The following is an 18722-nucleotide window of genomic DNA, read 5'->3' as shown; positions in this document are numbered from 1 at the left end:
TGTACTGAAGGCCTATCTCATTTCTTGAGACACTAAAAAGTCAGGAAAGTACAAATACCCCCCAAATGACCCCTTTTTGGAAAGTAGACATTCCAATGTATTTAATAAGGGGCATGGTGAGTTTTTTGAAGTTGTAATTTTTTCCCACAATGCTTTGCAAAATGAAGATTTTTTTTTTCTTTTTTTTTTTTGAAAATTGCCGTATTAACAGGTTATTTCTCTCACACAGCACATGTATACTTGCAACTACAGCCCAAAACACATTCTACTACTCCTCCTGAGTATGGCGATACCACATGTGTGAGACTTTTTCACAGCCTGGCCACATACAGAGGCCCAACATGCAAGTAGCAGCGTCCGGCATTCTAGGAGCATAAATTACACATATAATTTCCTGACAACCTATCGCACTTTTGAAGGCCCTGGAGCACCAGGACAATGGAAACCCCCATAAAATGACCCCATTTTGGAAAGCAAACAGCCCAACCTATAATTTTTGAGGCATAATGAGTCTTTTGAATATGTCATTTTTTTCCACAAGTTTTTGGAAAATGTGGAAAGAAAATGAAAACACATTTTTTTTACACAAAGCTGTCCATTTTTGCAATATTTCTAACACATAGCATGTACATAGCAAAAATTGCACCCCAAAATACATTCTGCTATTCCTCCTGAGTATGGCGATACCACATGTGTAACACTTTTTCACAGCCTGGCCACATACATAGGCCTAACATCCAAGTAGCGCTTTACACAAAGTTGTCCATTTATCCACTTTAAGACTGGGCCTATTTTTGACACTTGGTGTTTACAAGCTAAAATCATTTTTTTTGCTAGAAAACTACTTGAAACCCCCAAACATTATATATTTTTTTTTAGCAGAGACCCTAGAGAATAAAATGGAGATTGTTGCAATATTTTTTATCACACCATATTTGCGCAGCAGTCTTCCAAATGCGATTTTTTTGAAAAAAATTCACTTTTTTGAACTAAAAAATAAGAAAACAGTAAATTTAGCCCAATTTTTTTCCATAATGTGAAAGATAATGTTACGCCGAGTAATTAGATACCCAACATGTCATGCTTCAAAATTGCGCATGCTCACAGAATGGCGCCAAACATTGGTACTTAAAAATCCCCATAGGCAACATTTTAAAAATTTCTGCAGGTTACTAGCTTAGAGTTACAGAGGAGGTCTAGGGCTCAAATTATTGCTCTCGCTCTAACGATCGTGGCGATACCTCACATGTATGATTTGAACACCGTTTACATATGTGGGCGGGACTTGCGTATGCGTTTGCTTCTGCGCGCGAGCTAACGGGGACAGGGCGCTTTAATTTTTTTTTTCCTATTTATTTTATTTATTATTTTTTTATTTTTACACAGTTTAAAAAAAAAACATTTTTGATCATTTTTATTCCTATTACAAGGAATGTAAACATCCCTTGTAATAGAAATAGGCATGACAGGTCCTCTTTATTGTGAGATCTGGGGTCAAAAAGACCTCACACCTCACAACTACACTAAAAAAGAAAAAAAAAAAAAAAAAATTGTTGAAAGAGGAAAAAAAAAAAGAAAAAAAAAAAGCGGCCCTTTAAACCGGTTGCTAGGCAACGTCTTTTGACGTAGCTCCGGTCCTCCAAGACCATAGAGTCGAGTGTGGGCCATCTTGCCCTCACTCGACTTCCTGTCTCTGAGGATCCGGGACCGGATAGTTTTCCCCGCTGCCGGCGGGTCCGGTAAGCTGGGAAAACGTCTGGGACGCGGCAGGAGGGGGGGGCACCTCTTCCCCTGCACCGTAAGGGTAATTCCGCAGCGAATCCGCCACTGGGACCACCCTTATCTGAAAGCCGACTGCCCGCCGTTTCAAAAAATACCGGGGTTATGGGGGCTATCTGCTGCCATAACCCCAGTATTTAGCTTTTAATGGCCGACGCATATAGTCGTTAGGCGGTCAGTAAGTGATTGCATGTATATGGCAAACAGGTGACGTTGACTGATGGGGTGACAGGTGACAATGACTGATGGGGTGACAGGTGACGATGACTGATGGGGTGACAGGTGACGATGACTGATGGGGTGACAGGTGACGATGACTGATGGGGTGACAGGTGACGATGATTGATGAGGTGACAGGTGATGATGATTGATGAGGTGACAAGTGACGATGATTGATGGGGTGACAGATGACAATCACTGACGGGGTGACATGTGACGATGATTGATGGGGTGACAAGTGACGATCACTGATGGGGTGTCAAGTGACGATGATTCATACGGTGTCAAATGACGATGATTGATAGGGTGACAGATGACGATGACTGATGGGGTGACAGGTGACGATGACTGATGGGGTGACAGGTGACGGGCGATGGTCACCGATGGGTGACAGGTGACGGGCGATGGTGCACGGCGGTATTGATGGCAGTCTCTGGTGACCGGTGAACTTTAGGCTACGTTCACATGTGAGCGTAGCGATCGCGGGCAGAATCACTGCGATTCTGCCTGTGATCCAGAAATCATTGCAAATCGCGGGGGCGCCTGTGCGTTGCCTGTGATTTGCAATAGCACCCCAAACGCTGTGCGATGTTGCTGCGATTTCCACCTGCCTAATCGCGGTAACATCACGCAAACAACGCATGACGCCCCAAAGAAGCTCTTGTACCTTTTTTGGGCGTCATGCGATGTTTGTGCGCGATGTTACCGCGATTCGGCAGTTGGAAATAGCAGCAACATCGCACAGCGTTTGGGGTGCTATTGCAAATCACGGGCAACGCACAGGCGTCCCGCAATTTGCAATGATTTCCGGATCGCGGGCAGAATCGCTGTGATTCTGCCCGCGATCGCTGCGCTCACATGTGAACGTAGCCTTATGGGTGTCAATTTCTGGGCACTGATGAGGTGACTGTTGGGTGACAGGTGACATTGGGGGGGGGGGGGGCTAAGGACTGTGTGGGGACATTTTATTTTTGTGATTTTTACTTTTTACAGGTACACAGAGCAGTAACTCACTGTTTCTAGCTCTGCTCCCCTCATACTGGAAACTGTATGAGGAGAGAAGAGCTAGTAACAGTGAGTTACTGCTCTTTGTTTACATTTTGTGATCGGCTGTGAATGGATTCACAGCCGATCACTTAGTAAACAGTCACTGTCAGTGACTGTTTACTACCGCCGGTGACAGCTGTGTTCCTACGGAACACAGTGCCGCCGACATGACCGCGCTGCGCGCTCCCGATCGCGCATGCGCGGTCATCTCCCGGGCGCCTCCATTGTGATCGGCTGTGTCATTGGAACACAGCCGACCACGTGGGAAACAGCCACGCCCATTGGCTGTTTCCCCCCTGCCGGTGACGGGGGGTGTCCCGGGGACACCCCGACACCGGCAGTGCAGGGCGGCGCGCACGCGATCGCGCGCCTGCCCTGCTATTCTTGGATCACGTCATATGACGTCTTCCCAGAATAATGGTCGCACCGCTCCGCCGTCAATTGACGGCGGGCGGGCGGCAAGTGGTTAAAGAGAAACTGCAGTCTGCTCACTTAATTTGTAATAAAAACATCTTAGGCCCTTCGGGTCTGATATGTATTTAGAGGGGACACCCCCATGTAAAAAGAAAAAAAATGGTGTGGGGTCCCCCCTAATCCATACCAGACCCTTATCTGAACATGCAGCCCGGCAGGTCAGGAAAGGGAAGGGACAAACGAGTGGACCCCCCCTCCCCAACCATACCAGGCCGCATGCCCTCAACATGTGACGTCAGAAGGGGTGGGCTCTCCGGGTGATGTTCCCGAATGACCCCCCCAATGGCTATATAAAAAATGGAAGACAGCGGGAGCCAGCACAACAAAGGCAGATAATGACAGAGGAAGACTGTGTTTGTTATTTTTTGTGGCGGCGGCGGACAAGGAAGATGAAATCACCAGTGCGAACAGGGAGAAGAACCCACCAGAGGGATAAGAACCACCGGAGGGATAAGAAACCACCGGAGGGAGAAGAAACCACCGGAGGGAGAAGAAACCACCGGAGGAAGAAGAACCACTGGAGGGAGGGGATACCACTGGAGAGAGAAGAAACACTGGAGGGAGAAGAAACCACCAGAGAGATGAAGAAACATTGCAGGAAGAAGACACTATTTTTAAAAAAAGGACTTGTCAAAAACCGTCTTTTGTGTTTTGTAAAACTACACTTTTTTTGGTGAATGGGTAGGGGTACCCCATACTCATTCACATAGGGGGGAGATGTGGGGGTCCCCTTGTTAAAGTTGGCTTCCAGATTCCAATAAGTCCGCTGCCTGCAAACCCCCACAACCACTGCCCAGGGTTGTCGGGAAGAGGCCCTTGTCCCCTTCAACATGGAGACAAGGTGCTTTGGAGTGGGGGGGCAGAGCCTCCCCGGCCCCAAAGCTCCCCACCCATGTTAAAGGACATGCGGCCTAGTATAGTTCAGGAGGGGGGGGGGGTCGCTCGTCCCCTTTCCTTCCTGACCTGCCAGGCTGCATGCTTAGATAAGGGTCTGTTATGGATTTTGGGGACCCCACGCCATTTTTTTTAGAAATTTTGGTGTGGTAGTGTCCCCTCCAAATCCAAACCATGCAGTGTTTTTTTTTCATGATTCTTTTTTTGCAGGCAACTTTTTTTTTTTACATTCAGCTGTCAACGGGGAACCGCTCCTGCTTCTTAGCAATCAGCTATATACAGCGTGTTTACAAAAACACATAAAAAACGAGGGTTTAAAAAAGCACTGCAAAACGTGCCTGAAAAACGCATGAAGCGCAGCCACATAGATGTGGGAGTTAAAGGTTTCCTTTTTTTTTTTTTTTTCTAAAATAATAAACATGCCATACTTGCCTGCTCTGTGCAGCGGTTTTGGGGCACTGGTGCACTCGATTTATTGTCACATACAGTGCAGCTCAGCCCCGCGCCCACTCTCTGCTCACAGGATTTGATTGACAGCAGCAGGAGCCAATGCTGTGAAAAGAGGGGAGAGAAGAGCAGTGCTGCTGCAGACAGACACAGTACTGGATCGAGAGCAGGCTCAGGTAGGAGTTTCAGGGGGGCTGGGGGAGCTGCCATAAAAGGGTATTCTACCCTAATGCAGAGAATGCATTAAAGTGTTTGTAATTAGGGTTGAGCGGACACCTAGATGTCCGTGTTCGACGGGTTCGGCCGAACTTTAAAAAAAAGTCCGGGTCCGTGTCCCGGACTTTTACCGAACTTTTCCCGGACACCGAACCCCATTGAAGTCAATGGGGACCCGAACTTTAAGGCACTAAAATGGCTCTAAAACACCAAAGGAAAGGGCTAGAGTGCTGCAAATGGCAGCAAAACGTAATTAAGAGCATGGCAAGTGCTCTGCAAACAAATGTGGATAGGGAAATAACTTAAAACAACAAAAAAAAACAGAAAAATAAAACAATGTTCTTCTTCATCTCTGAAGGACGAGGCCCATATGGAGTAGGAGGGAGGTTGAGGTGGTGGTGGATGTGGCGGTGACATAGGCGTGCGCACAGGGTGTGCTGGGTGTGCCTGGGCACACCCTAATCACCTAGGGCACATAGCATTGCCAGTGAGGAGATGGGAAAGATCTCCCTGGGACCTGCTCTGCTCTATTTCTCCTTGCCTACAGGTACATGGCCCCGATACATTACTCTCCCTGCTGGCAAACACATGCATGTGTATTTCAACTTTGGGGTGCACACCTTAATGCAATAGGCTGCGCACACCTATGGGCGGTGTAGGTGGAAGCGGCGGTGGAGGAGGACCAGGGCCGGATTAACAGCATCATGGGCTTGGTGCTGAGGATTTTGAAGGGCCTTAAGGGCCGTGCCTTGCCATGCACCCAGAGGAGGAAGGGTGCAGCCATGCATGCCTAATTCAACATGGGATGCTGTCTCTGAAGCCCATAAACACATCCATGCATCGCCAACTGTCCCTCCTTGTCCGGCCTTCACGCTGTGTGGGGAGGTTCTGAGGGTGCTGCCTGGGGAAGCGAGCATAGAAGCCAGACTTCTGTGTTTACAAGTGACAGAAGAGCGGTAACAGTGAATATGGCCAACCCGGGGCCTATATAAAAGGTAGGGGCCTGGAGCTGCAGCTCCAATAGCCCCTACATTAATCTGGCCCTGAGGAGGAGGACGAGGTAGCCAACACTGCTTCTTTTCAAAAATTTTAAATGAGGGTACACCCCAAAAGAGTGAGAAAGAGCAAAAATGGAACAATGGGTGGGTAAGGTCGGTATCCATTGCTATTCTGCATAAGGTACGGAAAAGTCCCGTGGGATCCATGCCTGGTTCATTTTAATGAACGTGAGCTTGTCCACATTGTCTCTGGACAGGCGGCTGCGCTTGTCTGTTATAACGCCCCCAGCCGTGCTAAATACCCGTTCAGATAATACACTGGCTGCAGGGCACGCCAGCACCTCCAAGGCGTAAAGGGCAAGCTCAGGCCATGTGCCCAATTTGGAGACCCAGAAGTTGAAGGGGGCAGACCCGTCATTCACTACATGTAGGCGTGTGCATACATACTGCTCCACCATGTTGGTAAAATGCTGCCTCCTGCTAAGACGTTCCATCTGAGCTGCTGGTGCTGCTGTTTGTTGTGGCGTGCTGACAAAGCTTTTCCACATTTCGGCCATGCTAACCCTGCCTTCTGAGGTGCTGGCGGTGCCCTGGTTGCGTTGGCGACCTCCTCCTCCTCCTCCTCTGCCTTGTGCTTCCACTGTGGCCCCGCTGTCAGATGGGAATGCCAGCAGCATGGCGTCTACCAGCGTGCGCTTGTACTCGCGCATCTTGCGATCGCGCTCCAGTGAGTGAATTAAGGACGGTACGTTGTCCTTGTAACGGGGATCCAGCAGCGTGGCCACCCAGTAATCAGCACAAGTTAGAATGTGGGCAACTCGGCGGTCGTTGTGGAGACACTGCAGCATGTAATCGCTCATGTGTGCCAGGCTGCCCAGAGGCAACGAAAGGCTGTCCTCTGTGGGAGGTGTATCGTCCGTGTCCTCTGTATCCCCCCAGCCACGCACCAGTGATGGCCATGAGCTGGCCTGGGTGCCACCCTGCTGTGAACATGGTTCCATCTCCTCCTCCAGCTCCTCCTCCTCCTCATCCTCCAGAACTGTGCCCCTGCTGGACAATTGCGTCCCTGGCGTTTGCGTGTGCAGGAACCCACCCTCGGAGCCCCTTGCGAATGACTGCCCTGAAAGCCTTGGAAATGTTACCTCTTCATCCTCCTCCTCCTCCTCATCCTGTGCCACATCCTCTTCCATCATCGCCCGAATTGTTTTTTCAAGGAGGCATAGAAGTGGGATAGTTAAGCTGAGAACGGCGTCATTGCCACTGGCCATGTTGGTGGAGTACTCAAAACAGCGCAACAAGGCACACAGGTCTCGCATGGAGGCCCAGTTAAATTAAATAGCGGAATAGAAAATATGATCCAAAAAAAGTGTATGTATATCACACGTACACAACCACACTGGGCCCCAATTACTATTGTTTGTACCCCTAAAAGGCTAGATGAGGAGTAGGGGGAGTATGGAACAGGCAGCACCCTCAAACCTTCAGAAGTATGAGATGAACCCCAACAACTTGGAAAGGTGGATCTCTCTCACACGTACCAACACAGACTATCCCCCAATTTAACTGATCCCCAAAGGTTTTTGATTAAATAGCGGAATAGAAAATATGATCCAAAAAAAGTGTATGTATATCACACGTACACAACCACACTAGGCCCCAATTACTATTGTTTGTACCCCTAAAAGGCTAGATGAGGAGTAGGGGGGGGGTATGGAACAGGCAGCACCCTCAAACCTTCAGAAGTATGAGATGAACCCCAACAACTTGGAAAGGTGGATCTCTCTCACACGTACCAACACAGACTATCCCCCAATTTAACTGATCCCCAAAGGTTTTTGATTAAATAGCGGAATAGAAAATATGATCCAAAAAAAGTGTATGTATATCACACGTACACAACCACACTAGGCCCCAATTACTATTGTTTGTACCCCTAAAAGGCTAGATGAGGAGTAGGGGGGGTATGGAACAGGCAGCACCCTCAAACCTTCAGAAGTATGAGATGAACCCCAACAACTTGGAAAGGTGGATCTCTCTCACACGTACCAACACAGACTATCCCCCAATTTAACTGATCCCCAAAGGTTTTTGATTAAATAGCGGAATAGAAAATATGATCCAAAAAAAGTGTATGTATATCACACGTACACAACCACACTGGGCCCCAATTACTATTGTTTGTACCCCTAAAAGGCTAGATGAGGAGTAGGGGGAGTATGGAACAGGCAGCACCCTCAAACCTTCAGAAGTATGAGATGAACCCCAACAACTTGGAAAGGTGGATCTCTCTCACACGTACCAACACAGACTATCCCCCAATTTAACTGATCCCCAAAGGTTTTTGATTAAATAGCGGAATAGAAAATATGATCCAAAAAAAGTGTATGTATATCACACGTACACAACCACACTAGGCCCCAATTACTATTGTTTGTACCCCTAAAAGGCTAGATGAGGAGTAGGGGGGGTATGGAACAGGCAGCACCCTCAAACCTTCAGAAGTATGAGATGAACCCCAACAACTTGGAAAGGTGGATCTCTCTCACACGTACCAACACAGACTATCCCCCAATTTAACTGATCCCCAAAGGTTTTTGATTAAATAGCGGAATAGAAAATATGATCCAAAAAAAGTGTATGTATATCACACGTACACAACCACACTAGGCCCCAATTACTATTGTTTGTACCCCTAAAAGGCTAGGAGTAGGGGGAGTATGGAACAGGCAGCACCCTCAAACCTTCAGAAGTATGAGATGAACCCCAACAACTTGGAAAGGTGGATCTCTCTCACACGTACCAACACAGACTATCCCCCAATTTAACTGATCCCCAAAGGTTTTTGATTAAATAGCGGAATAGAAAATATGATCCAAAAAAAGTGTATGTATATCACACGTACACAACCACACTAGGCCCCAATTACTATTGTTTGTACCCCTAAAAGGCTAGATGAGGAGTAGGGGGGGTATGGAACAGGCAGCACCCTCAAATCTTCAGAAGTATGAGATGAACCCCAAAAACTTGGAAAGGTGGATCTCTCTCACACGTACCAACACAGACTATCCCCCAATTTAACTGATCCCCAAAGGTTTTTGATTAAATAGCGGAATAGAAAATATGATCCAAAAAAAGTGTATGTATATCACACGTACACAACCACACTAGGCCCCAATTACTATTGTTTGTACCCCTAAAAGGCTAGATGAGGAGTAGGGGGGGTATGGAACAGGCAGCACCCTCAAACCTTCAGAAGTATGAGATGAACCCCAACAACTTGGAAAGGTGGATCTCTCTCACACGTACCAACACAGACTATCCCCCAATTTAACTGATCCCCAAAGGTTTTTGATTAAATAGCGGAATAGAAAATATGATCCAAAAAAAGTGTATGTATATCACACGTACACAACCACACTAGGCCCCAATTACTATTGTTTGTACCCCTAAAAGGCTAGATGAGGAGTAGGGGGGGTATGGAACAGGCAGCACCCTCAAACCTTCAGAAGTATGAGATGAACCCCAACAACTTGGAAAGGTGGATCTCTCTCACACGTACCAACACAGACTATCCCCCAATTTAACTGATCCCCAAAGGTTTTTGATTAAATAGCGGAATAGAAAATATGATCCAAAAAAAGTGTATGTATATCACACGTACACAACCACACTAGGCCCCAATTACTATTGTTTGTACCCCTAAAAGGCTAGATGAGGAGTAGGGGGGGTATGGAACAGGCAGCACCCTCAAACCTTCAGAAGTATGAGATGAACCCCAACAACTTGGAAAGGTGGATCTCTCTCACACGTACCAACACAGACTATCCCCCAATTTAACTGATCCCCAAAGGTTTTTGATTAAATAGCGGAATAGAAAATATGATCCAAAAAAAGTGTATGTATATCACACGTACACAACCACACTAGGCCCCAATTACTATTGTTTGTACCCCTAAAAGGCTAGATGAGGAGTAGGGGGGGTATGGAACAGGCAGCACCCTCAAACCTTCAGAAGTATGAGATGAACCCCAACAACTTGGAAAGGTGGATCTCTCTCACACGTACCAACACAGACTATCCCCCAATTTAACTGATCCCCAAAGGTTTTTGATTAAATAGCGGAATAGAAAATATGATCCAAAAAAAGTGTATGTATATCACACGTACACAACCACACTAGGCCCCAATTACTATTGTTTGTACCCCTAAAAGGCTAGATGAGGAGTAGGGGGGGTATGGAACAGGCAGCACCCTCAAACCTTCAGAAGTATGAGATGAACCCCAACAACTTGGAAAGGTGGATCTCTCTCACACGTACCAACACAGACTATCCCCCAATTTAACTGATCCCCAAAGGTTTTTGATTAAATAGCGGAATAGAAAATATGATCCAAAAAAAGTGTATGTATATCACACGTACACAACCACACTAGGCCCCAATTACTATTGTTTGTACCCCTAAAAGGCTAGATGAGGAGTAGGGGGAGTATGGAACAGGCAGCACCCTCAAATCTTCAGAAGTATGAGATTGTGTTCACTGTACCCCACAAAGATTGAGTTCACTGCACCCCACAATGATTGTGTTCACTGCACCCCACAAAGATTGTGTTCACTGCACCTCACAAAGATTGTGTTCACTGTACCCCCCAAAGATTGTGTTCACTGCACCCCACAAAGATTCTGTTCACTGTACCCCACAAAGATTGTGTTCACTGCACCCTAAAAGGATGTTGTTCACTGCACCCCACAAAGATTGTGTTCACTGCACCCTAAAAGGATGTTGTTCACTGCACCCCAAAAAGATTGTGTTCACTGTACCCCCCCAAAGATTGTGTTCACTGCACCCCACAAAGATTGTGTTCACTGCACCCCAAAAAGATTGTGTTCACTGTACCCCCCAAAGATTGTGTTCACTGCACCCCAAAAAGATTGTGTTCACTGTACCCCCCAAAGATTGTGTTCACTGCACCCCACAAAGATTCTGTTCACTGTACCCCACAAAGATTGTGTTCACTGCACCCCAAAAAGATTGTGTTCACTGTACCCCCCCAAAGATTGTGTTCACTGCACCCCACAAAGATTCTGTTCACTGCACCCCACAAAGGATTTTGTTCACTGCACCCCAAAAAGATTGTGTTCACTGCACCCCAAAAAGGATTTTGATCACTGCACCCCAAAAAGGATGTTGTTCACTGCACCCCAAAAATGATTTTGTTCACTCCACCCCAAAAAGATTGTGTTCACTGCACCCCACAAAGATTGTGTTCACTGCACCCCAAAAAGATTGTGTTCACTGTACCCCCAAAAGATTGTGTTCACTGCACCCCACAAAGATTCTGTTCACTGTACCCCACAAAGATTGTGTTCACTGCACCCCAAAAAAGATTGTGTTCACTGCACCCCAAAAAGGATGTTGTTCACTGCACCCCAAAAAGGATGTTGTTCACTCCACCCCAAAAAGATTGTGTTCACTGCACCCCACAAAGATTGTGTTCACTGCACCCCAAAAAGATTGTGTTCACTGCACCCCAAAAATGATTTTGTTCACTGCACCCCAAAAAGGATTTTGTTCACTGCACCCCAAAAAGGATGTTGTTCACTCCACCCCAAAAAGATTGTGTTCACTGCACCCCAAAAAGATTGTGTTCACTGCACCCCACAAAGGATTTTGTTCACTGCACCCCAAAAAGATTGTGTTCACTGCACCCCAAAAAGGATGTTGTTCACTGCACCCCAAAAAGGATTTTGTTCACTGCACCCCAAAAAGATTGTGTTCACTGCACCCCACAAAGGATTTTGTTCACTGCACCCCACAAAGATTGTGTTCACTGCACACCAAAAAGGATTGTGTTCACTGCACCCCAAAAAGATTTTGTTCACTGCACCCCAAAAAGATTGTGTTCACTGCAGCCCAAAAAGATTGTGTTCACTGCAGCCCAAAAAGATTGTGTTCACTGCAGCCCAAAAAGATTGTGTTCACTGCAGCCCAAAAAGATTGTGTTCACTGCAGCTCACACACAGAAAAATGGATGTGGATCACTGACACCTGCCTATCTCCAATCCCACACCACACAGCAATATCGATTGTAGTTTGTAGAACACAGTTTCCCTAAAATTCAGCAGACTCTGTCCCTAACAGGATTGAGAAGAGATCGTAGATCAGGATTGAGTGCAGATTCACCCCACCCCCCACACAGCAATATCGATTGTAGTTTGTAGAAGACACTGACCCTATAATTCAGCAGACTCTATCCCTAAAATGCCTACAACTCGCCCTGCCTAAACACTCCGACCTGTCCCTCAATTCTATCCGGACACAAATGGTTTTTTCCTGCCTATCTGTCCCTAATCAGCAGCCAGCACATTGATGTGTGCTCTGTCCCTTAGCTAAGCAGCAGAATGACGCTGCTGCGGCGGCTGCCTCGAACTTATAAAGACTTGGTCACATGCTTCAGACGGCCAATCACAGCTACTAAGACATTTGCAGGCATGGCTGGGATGGCTTAAGGCACACCAGTTAAACGATTGTTGATTGGCTGTTGAAAGCCCGCCATGAAAAGAGCGCCAAAGCATGCAAAACCCGGAAATAAAACGACCGAACACGGATTTTTACCCGAACATACAGTAAAGTGTCCGTGTCCGTGTTCGGGTAAAAAAAATCCAATTATTCGGTACGAACACGAATAATACAGTCCGTGTTCGCTCAACACTATTTGTAAAGCTTTACATTTTTCTCATTAAAACAATAAACATGTTATACTTAGCTGATCCGTGCAATGGTTTTGCACAGAGAAGCTTCAATCCTCCTCTGCTAAGATCCCATGCCGGCGCTCCTGGCTCCTCCCCTGCCTAGTTCTCCCTTAAGAAGCTGCTTCCTCATGCATGCTCTATCCTGAGCCATGCTGTTGGCATCTATTCAGACACACAGCGTGGCTTGGCCTTGCTCTCTGCTCACAGGTTTTGACTGACAGCAGCGGGAGCCAGTGGCTCCCTCTGTTCTCAGCACCTAGTGGTACCATCCCTAACGAGGCTACATAGCAGCGCAAAAAAGGGGACACAGATATATTTCTAGGAGTATGAATGACCTGGGAAACCCTTGGGCACTATAAGGAGAGAAATGATGCGTAGCATGGCGCTGTGAAAAGTGGGTGTGGCCACATTACAGTGGCAGGGGCTTAAAGAAATATGGCTCCATTTTGCAACTGCTCTGTAGCACTGTGCACAATCTCTCTACCCAGACACAGGTACAGTAAACCCCCCTCCATTGCGGGGGTTACGTTCCGGACCCAGCCGTGAAAAGTGAAAATCCGCGAAATAGAAAAACCCTATTAAAATGCATTGTAGTTGTTTTTTTTACTGTCACTGTACGTGTAAAAGCAAATTAAGGTCTTTAAACACACTTTTAAAACAATAGAAACTCATTTAAACACATAAAAGATACTGAGAGACATAGCAAGAGCTATGGAAATCACAAAAACATTTCATTTTTAATGATTTATATAGTAAAATAACATTACAAAAAAAAACGCAATATACCGGGACCGCAAAAACTGAACCGCGATGGAGCGGGGGTTTACTGTACACTACTGCAGCTAGGGCATTACTTAGGATGTTCGTTTTCAGGGACAGACTTCTCAAAATCGTGGTTTGTGGTAAATACCTATATTTTGTGGAATCAAATGTCATAGTAAATTTTAATGTGAACAGTCTTTGGCCTAGCAATATTGTCTAAAGGAGTATTCTGCAGTCATTCCTTCCCAGAAACAGCTGATGTTGTGTTCGTAACATAATGCTTCTACTGAGAAAATGTCTTGTAGATTCTTTGTCATAACTGTAGTCTTATTCTTATTTTTCCTAGGGGCTATTTGATAGCAGCCCCCTCTGTTTTTCGGTCTGGGGTAGAAGAGGCAGTGAGTATAACCATCTTTAACACAGCTGCTGAAACCAAGGTCCAGGTAAAGCTCGTGGTTAAAGGGGAGACAGTGGCTGTTGGCCATGGGTCAGTATTGGGTAAGTCTTCTCCTTTTTTTTTTTAAACCTGTTTGATATAGTGGTAGTTTCAGTGAAGAACCATTAGACTTGATTTAATAAGCCATATGAGCATATGTGGTTACATTTACCATATCCTAATCATTTTCTCAGTATTTATCCCATTTGTAACCAGAGTTTTTGGGCTTGGATGTGCAAACCGACCCTAGTCAGCTAATTCGAACCAGGTACAACATTGGAGTAAAACAGAGAGTATAACAGTATACCCAGATTACAATGAAAAATAACCCTGATGGGTGCATCCAATTATAAGCTTCCATCATACAATCCTTGAGAATGACAGGCATCGCCAAAACAGAGGACTCTGGGAAATAACAACACTATACAGTAATTCTTAGAACGATTATTGACAGTAAAGAATACTGGTGTACCACTTTTTTTTTATAAACTAAACCGCAAGGAGAACAAGAAGAAAAGAAATTAAGGAAAGAAACAGAAGAAAAGAGACAAGAAGAGAGAGAAAAAAAATGAGGTGGGGGGGCTGGGATAAAATGGATGGATTGCAATCTCCTTCAACACAAAAGGGGATACTTGTGTCTAACAGCCAGTCTCACAGTACGAAGAGATTTTCCTTCTTCAGAGTATACAAACATGTTTCGTAGAGTCCGCATTTAGTATACACCTCACGCTTGTGCTGGCTCGTAAGTAGGAGATCATCTATTGAATTCAACTCCTATACCTTGCATATCCAAAACCTTATGGATGGAGATCGCGGGTCCTTCCACCTAAGGGAGATAGATGATTTGGCAGCATTTAGAAGATGGCACAGAAGTGACATTTTGTAGATTTTGGGGGGTATATTAAAAACATAAAGAAGAAAAAATGCCGGATCATCCAGGACAGAATAATCCGTAAATATTTGAACAATACAGCGTACCTCCTTCCAGTAATGGTTGAGCTTAGAGCAGGACCAAAAGACATGCAGGAGCATCCTTGTATGCGCATTTTAAGCGGGAGCAAAATCATATGAAGTGTGCATTGAAATCATTACAGACTAATGAAAGTAAAAAATGCCATAAGTCATGTGGCAAAGGGAGTGTACTACAGTACATGTTCATGTGCTATAATACACAAGTGCAAGCTTTGACCATGGCAAGTAGAGATACAAGATTTCATATGCTGTAAATAAAGGTCCTTGTAAATAATACCTGTCCAGTAACTGCCTTATTTGCTGCCACAGCATATGGTACTGGTCTTTGGAGTTTTTCCTTTGTTTGGCACATGCACATTTTATATTCATGTGAGAAATCATGTTGCTTGTCGCATTGCTTTTTTATGTTTAGGTAGAATTTTAACACACAATCCTTATTGATTCTTATCTAAATAAAAGGCAAATTTTGGGCAGTATTTGGATGCAAACTGGGAAAGCAGTATATGCATTGTACATGTATGCAGTAGCAGATTGGTAAGGGGGATCATGATTACTAGGTGTGCGTACATTCTTGCAATAAAGAAAATCCTCATTGTAAGTGTAATTATTTTCAAAGAAATTTCTCCCTGCCCTTTTGAATTTCCTTGTACTACATCTTTGCTTATGTTACTACAGTATTGGGTAGTTATCAATGTATGTATTAACGCCTTTTCAGGTACAGTCTCGTAGACCTTTTGTTCAATGTATCAACTCAGTTATAGGTAATCTTCCAAATGAACACACGGCACAACATAATATTTCTGCCAAAGTCAGTGATTTGTATAAAAAAATGTTTTTGGGGGACTGCTTTCCAGTAAAAAGTAGTTATGTTAGCTGTCCTTACTACAAACAATATAATTGCCCTCCAAGATGGAAGTTTTCAGAATAATATATAACTATACATTTTGTATACATATATAAGATAGTATATACACATAATATTACTTTAAAACCAAATAGACATTGACATAAAGCTTCATGTATAAGTAGTTTTTGAAACGAGCAAGACATTTTCCTGGCATTTTGCAAAAGCATTCTTTGAACAGCATGGGTTGTAGCCTGTTTCCTTGGACAACAGGAATTCTATAAGGGTACACCTGGAATTTCTTGAGTCAGCATGGGGTTTCTGTTCTTAGTGTAGATTATAGCTTTCTATATGTTGCAGTCTAAAAGAACATGTCAAATCCATTCCAATTAGATTTTTGCTAAAATATCTAAATATACTGTACATATATTGCATGGATATTTTGATATATGTAAATGTGTTAATCTTAAAAAATAATTGATTGATCTTTATTGCTTAAGAAATGTTGTTTCTCTTTCAGATAAAGGCACAGTGAAAGTCAAGGTGAGTTCGTAAACATGTGCAGTCATGAGAGACCATAGAAGGAAAGAAAATGTAATTCTAAATGATCCGTTATATTAGCATTATTAGTATTTTAGATGCCGTTATTAAATGCACTGTATGGCTGGATTCAGACTATAGGTGTGCTAATGCAACTCAAGAAAAGCTCCTGTACATTAGCGTTGCTCTTTGAAGAGCAATCAGTTGTTGCAGGACACTTGAATAAATGGGTATTTACTACCCCCAACCACAAGTGTAAACATTGCCTAAAACTCCCTGCATTAAGACAGCCTATTCTTTTTAAATTGGCTAACTGTGTACTTCAATGCAGGAAAAAAGGGACCTTTTATTTCCTGCGTTAAAGAGAAGTATAGGTTTGGGGTATTTTTTAGAATAATACTTACCTAGGTAGATGCAGCATTGCTCAGATCCTGCATCTGTCCCCGGCACCTCTATACTGAGAACCGAGCAATCAAACTCCGCCGACCGCTCAGTTCTCACAGCTCCCGGAGCAGAGAGCTGCTGCCTATCAGTCAGCAGCTCTCAGCTCTGCTTCCTCCTTGCTCACTGGAGCGCCAGGCTGTGGAGGGGCGGGGAGCGGCCGGCTTAGGCTCTCAGCAGCTTGCTGAGAGGCTAAGCCTGGGTGTGGGTCCAGGCACCTGGCGGATCCAGACTCCATTGTCACAAAGACGCGGTGCCTGGACCAACTTCTGTGACGTCAGCAGAGAGTAGACTTCAGTCCGCTCTGAAAACATGTCACAGGAGTGCAAAATGTATTGCATTCCTGTGATCCATAAGGAGAAGTACAGTCAAACAAGCTTTGACTATACTTATCTTTTAAGGTGCACTGTTGGTCCATTCAAAACTTTTTTTTTTTGCCATCTTAACACACCGCAACACAAACCGCAGCCAGACATGTGTGAACCCAGCCTTATGTGGTGAGTTGCTTCAGACGGATTAAGCTATACTGTAAATAATAAGTAGTTTGCTTCCACAACACATAGAAACAGAGTTTTATCAGCAGCAGTTGAGCTGTCAAGGAACTTTGACAGTGCACAAGCATGTTAGCACACCACAATTCACAAATACTCTATATTGTCAAAAGTATTGGGACACCTGCCTTTACACACACATGAACTTTAATGGCATTCCAGTCCTAGTGTGTAGAGTTCAATATTGGGTTGGCCCACCCTTTGCAGCAAACACAGCTTCTGGGAAGGCTGTCCACAAGGTTTAGGAGTGTGTCTATGGGAATGTTTGACCATTCTTCCAGAAGCGCATTTGTGAGGTCAGCCACTGATGTTGGACGAGAAGGCCTGGCTTGCAGTCTCCACTTTAATTCATCCCAAAGTTTTCTACCGCCCATCCATATCTTTATAAAGCTTGCTTTGTGCACTGGTCCAAATCATTTGGTGGAGGGGGGATTATTGTGTGGGGTTGTTTTTCAGGGGTTGGGCTTGGCCCCTTAGTTCCAGTGATGGGAACTCTTAAAGCAGTTGTAAAGTCAGAAGGATTTTTTAATCTTAATGCATTATAGGCATTAAGATAAAAAGCCTCCTGTGTGTAGCAGCCCCCCTCAGTCCCCCTAATACTTATCTTAGCCCCCTCTCTATCCAGCAATATCCACAAATCCCTCCACCGTTCAGGATTCTCCCTCCTGATTGGCTAAGACACTTACAGTAAGTCAATTAAAGTCAGTTAGCCAATTCAAGAGAGAGAGGGGGCGGGGCCGAATGGCAGCTTCTGAATGTGTCTGAATGCATACACGGAGTTGCAGCTCAGCTCGGGTGCTCCCATAGCAAGCTGCTTGCTTTGGGGGCACTTGAAAGGAGGGAGGGGCCAGGAGCAGCGAAGAGGGACCCAAGTAGAGGAGGATCCAGGCTGTTCTGTGAAAAACCACTGCACAGAGGAGGTAAGTATAACATGTTTGTTATTTAAAAAGAAAACAAAACATGAGACTTAACACTCACCTTAAGGCAGACTTGTATAAAGTACTCAAAATTTCTACTTGAGTAAAAGTACAAGTGCTCGATCAAAAAGTGACTTGAGTAGAAGTGGAAGTGCTCGCAGAAAAAGTTACTTAAGTAGAAGTACTAAAGTATTCAACATTTTTTTTACTTAAGTATTGCAAGTAGTTTTTTCAAAAAATTTGCTACTTAAGTACTAAAAGTAAAAAGTACCAGTAGTTTTGAAAAAAAAATTCTACTCAAGTACTGAAAGTAGAAGTACAAGTACTGTGTTATGTAGTTATTAAGAAAGAAGTCAAAAGTTTGAACATCATATTGTTTTTTATTATTTCAAATGATTTATTCAAATGATTAACCTGTGTTTGTTAGTAGTTTCT

The 18722-nt window shown here is 44.7% G+C and overlaps 1 protein-coding gene across 1 annotated transcript in view; it reads left to right on the top strand.

Annotated features, from left to right (window-relative positions):
- The window catches only part of CPAMD8 (C3 and PZP like alpha-2-macroglobulin domain containing 8), a 472168-nt gene that overhangs the window by 33831 nt on the left and 419615 nt on the right, over nucleotides 1-18722 (top strand). The window contains exons 2-3 of the mRNA XM_082260961.1: nucleotides 13933-14084; nucleotides 16359-16381. Coding sequence (XP_082117087.1) covers nucleotides 13933-14084; nucleotides 16359-16381 — 175 coding nt within the window. The remainder of the gene's footprint in view (nucleotides 1-13932; nucleotides 14085-16358; nucleotides 16382-18722) is intronic.

Source organism: Pelophylax lessonae, assembly GCF_965119305.1.
Source record: "Pelophylax lessonae genome assembly, chromosome: 1".
NCBI classification, from domain to species: domain Eukaryota; kingdom Metazoa; phylum Chordata; class Amphibia; order Anura; family Ranidae; genus Pelophylax; species Pelophylax lessonae.
Note: the sequence above shows the minus strand (reverse complement) of the source record. Positions and strands in the feature narration are given on the sequence as shown.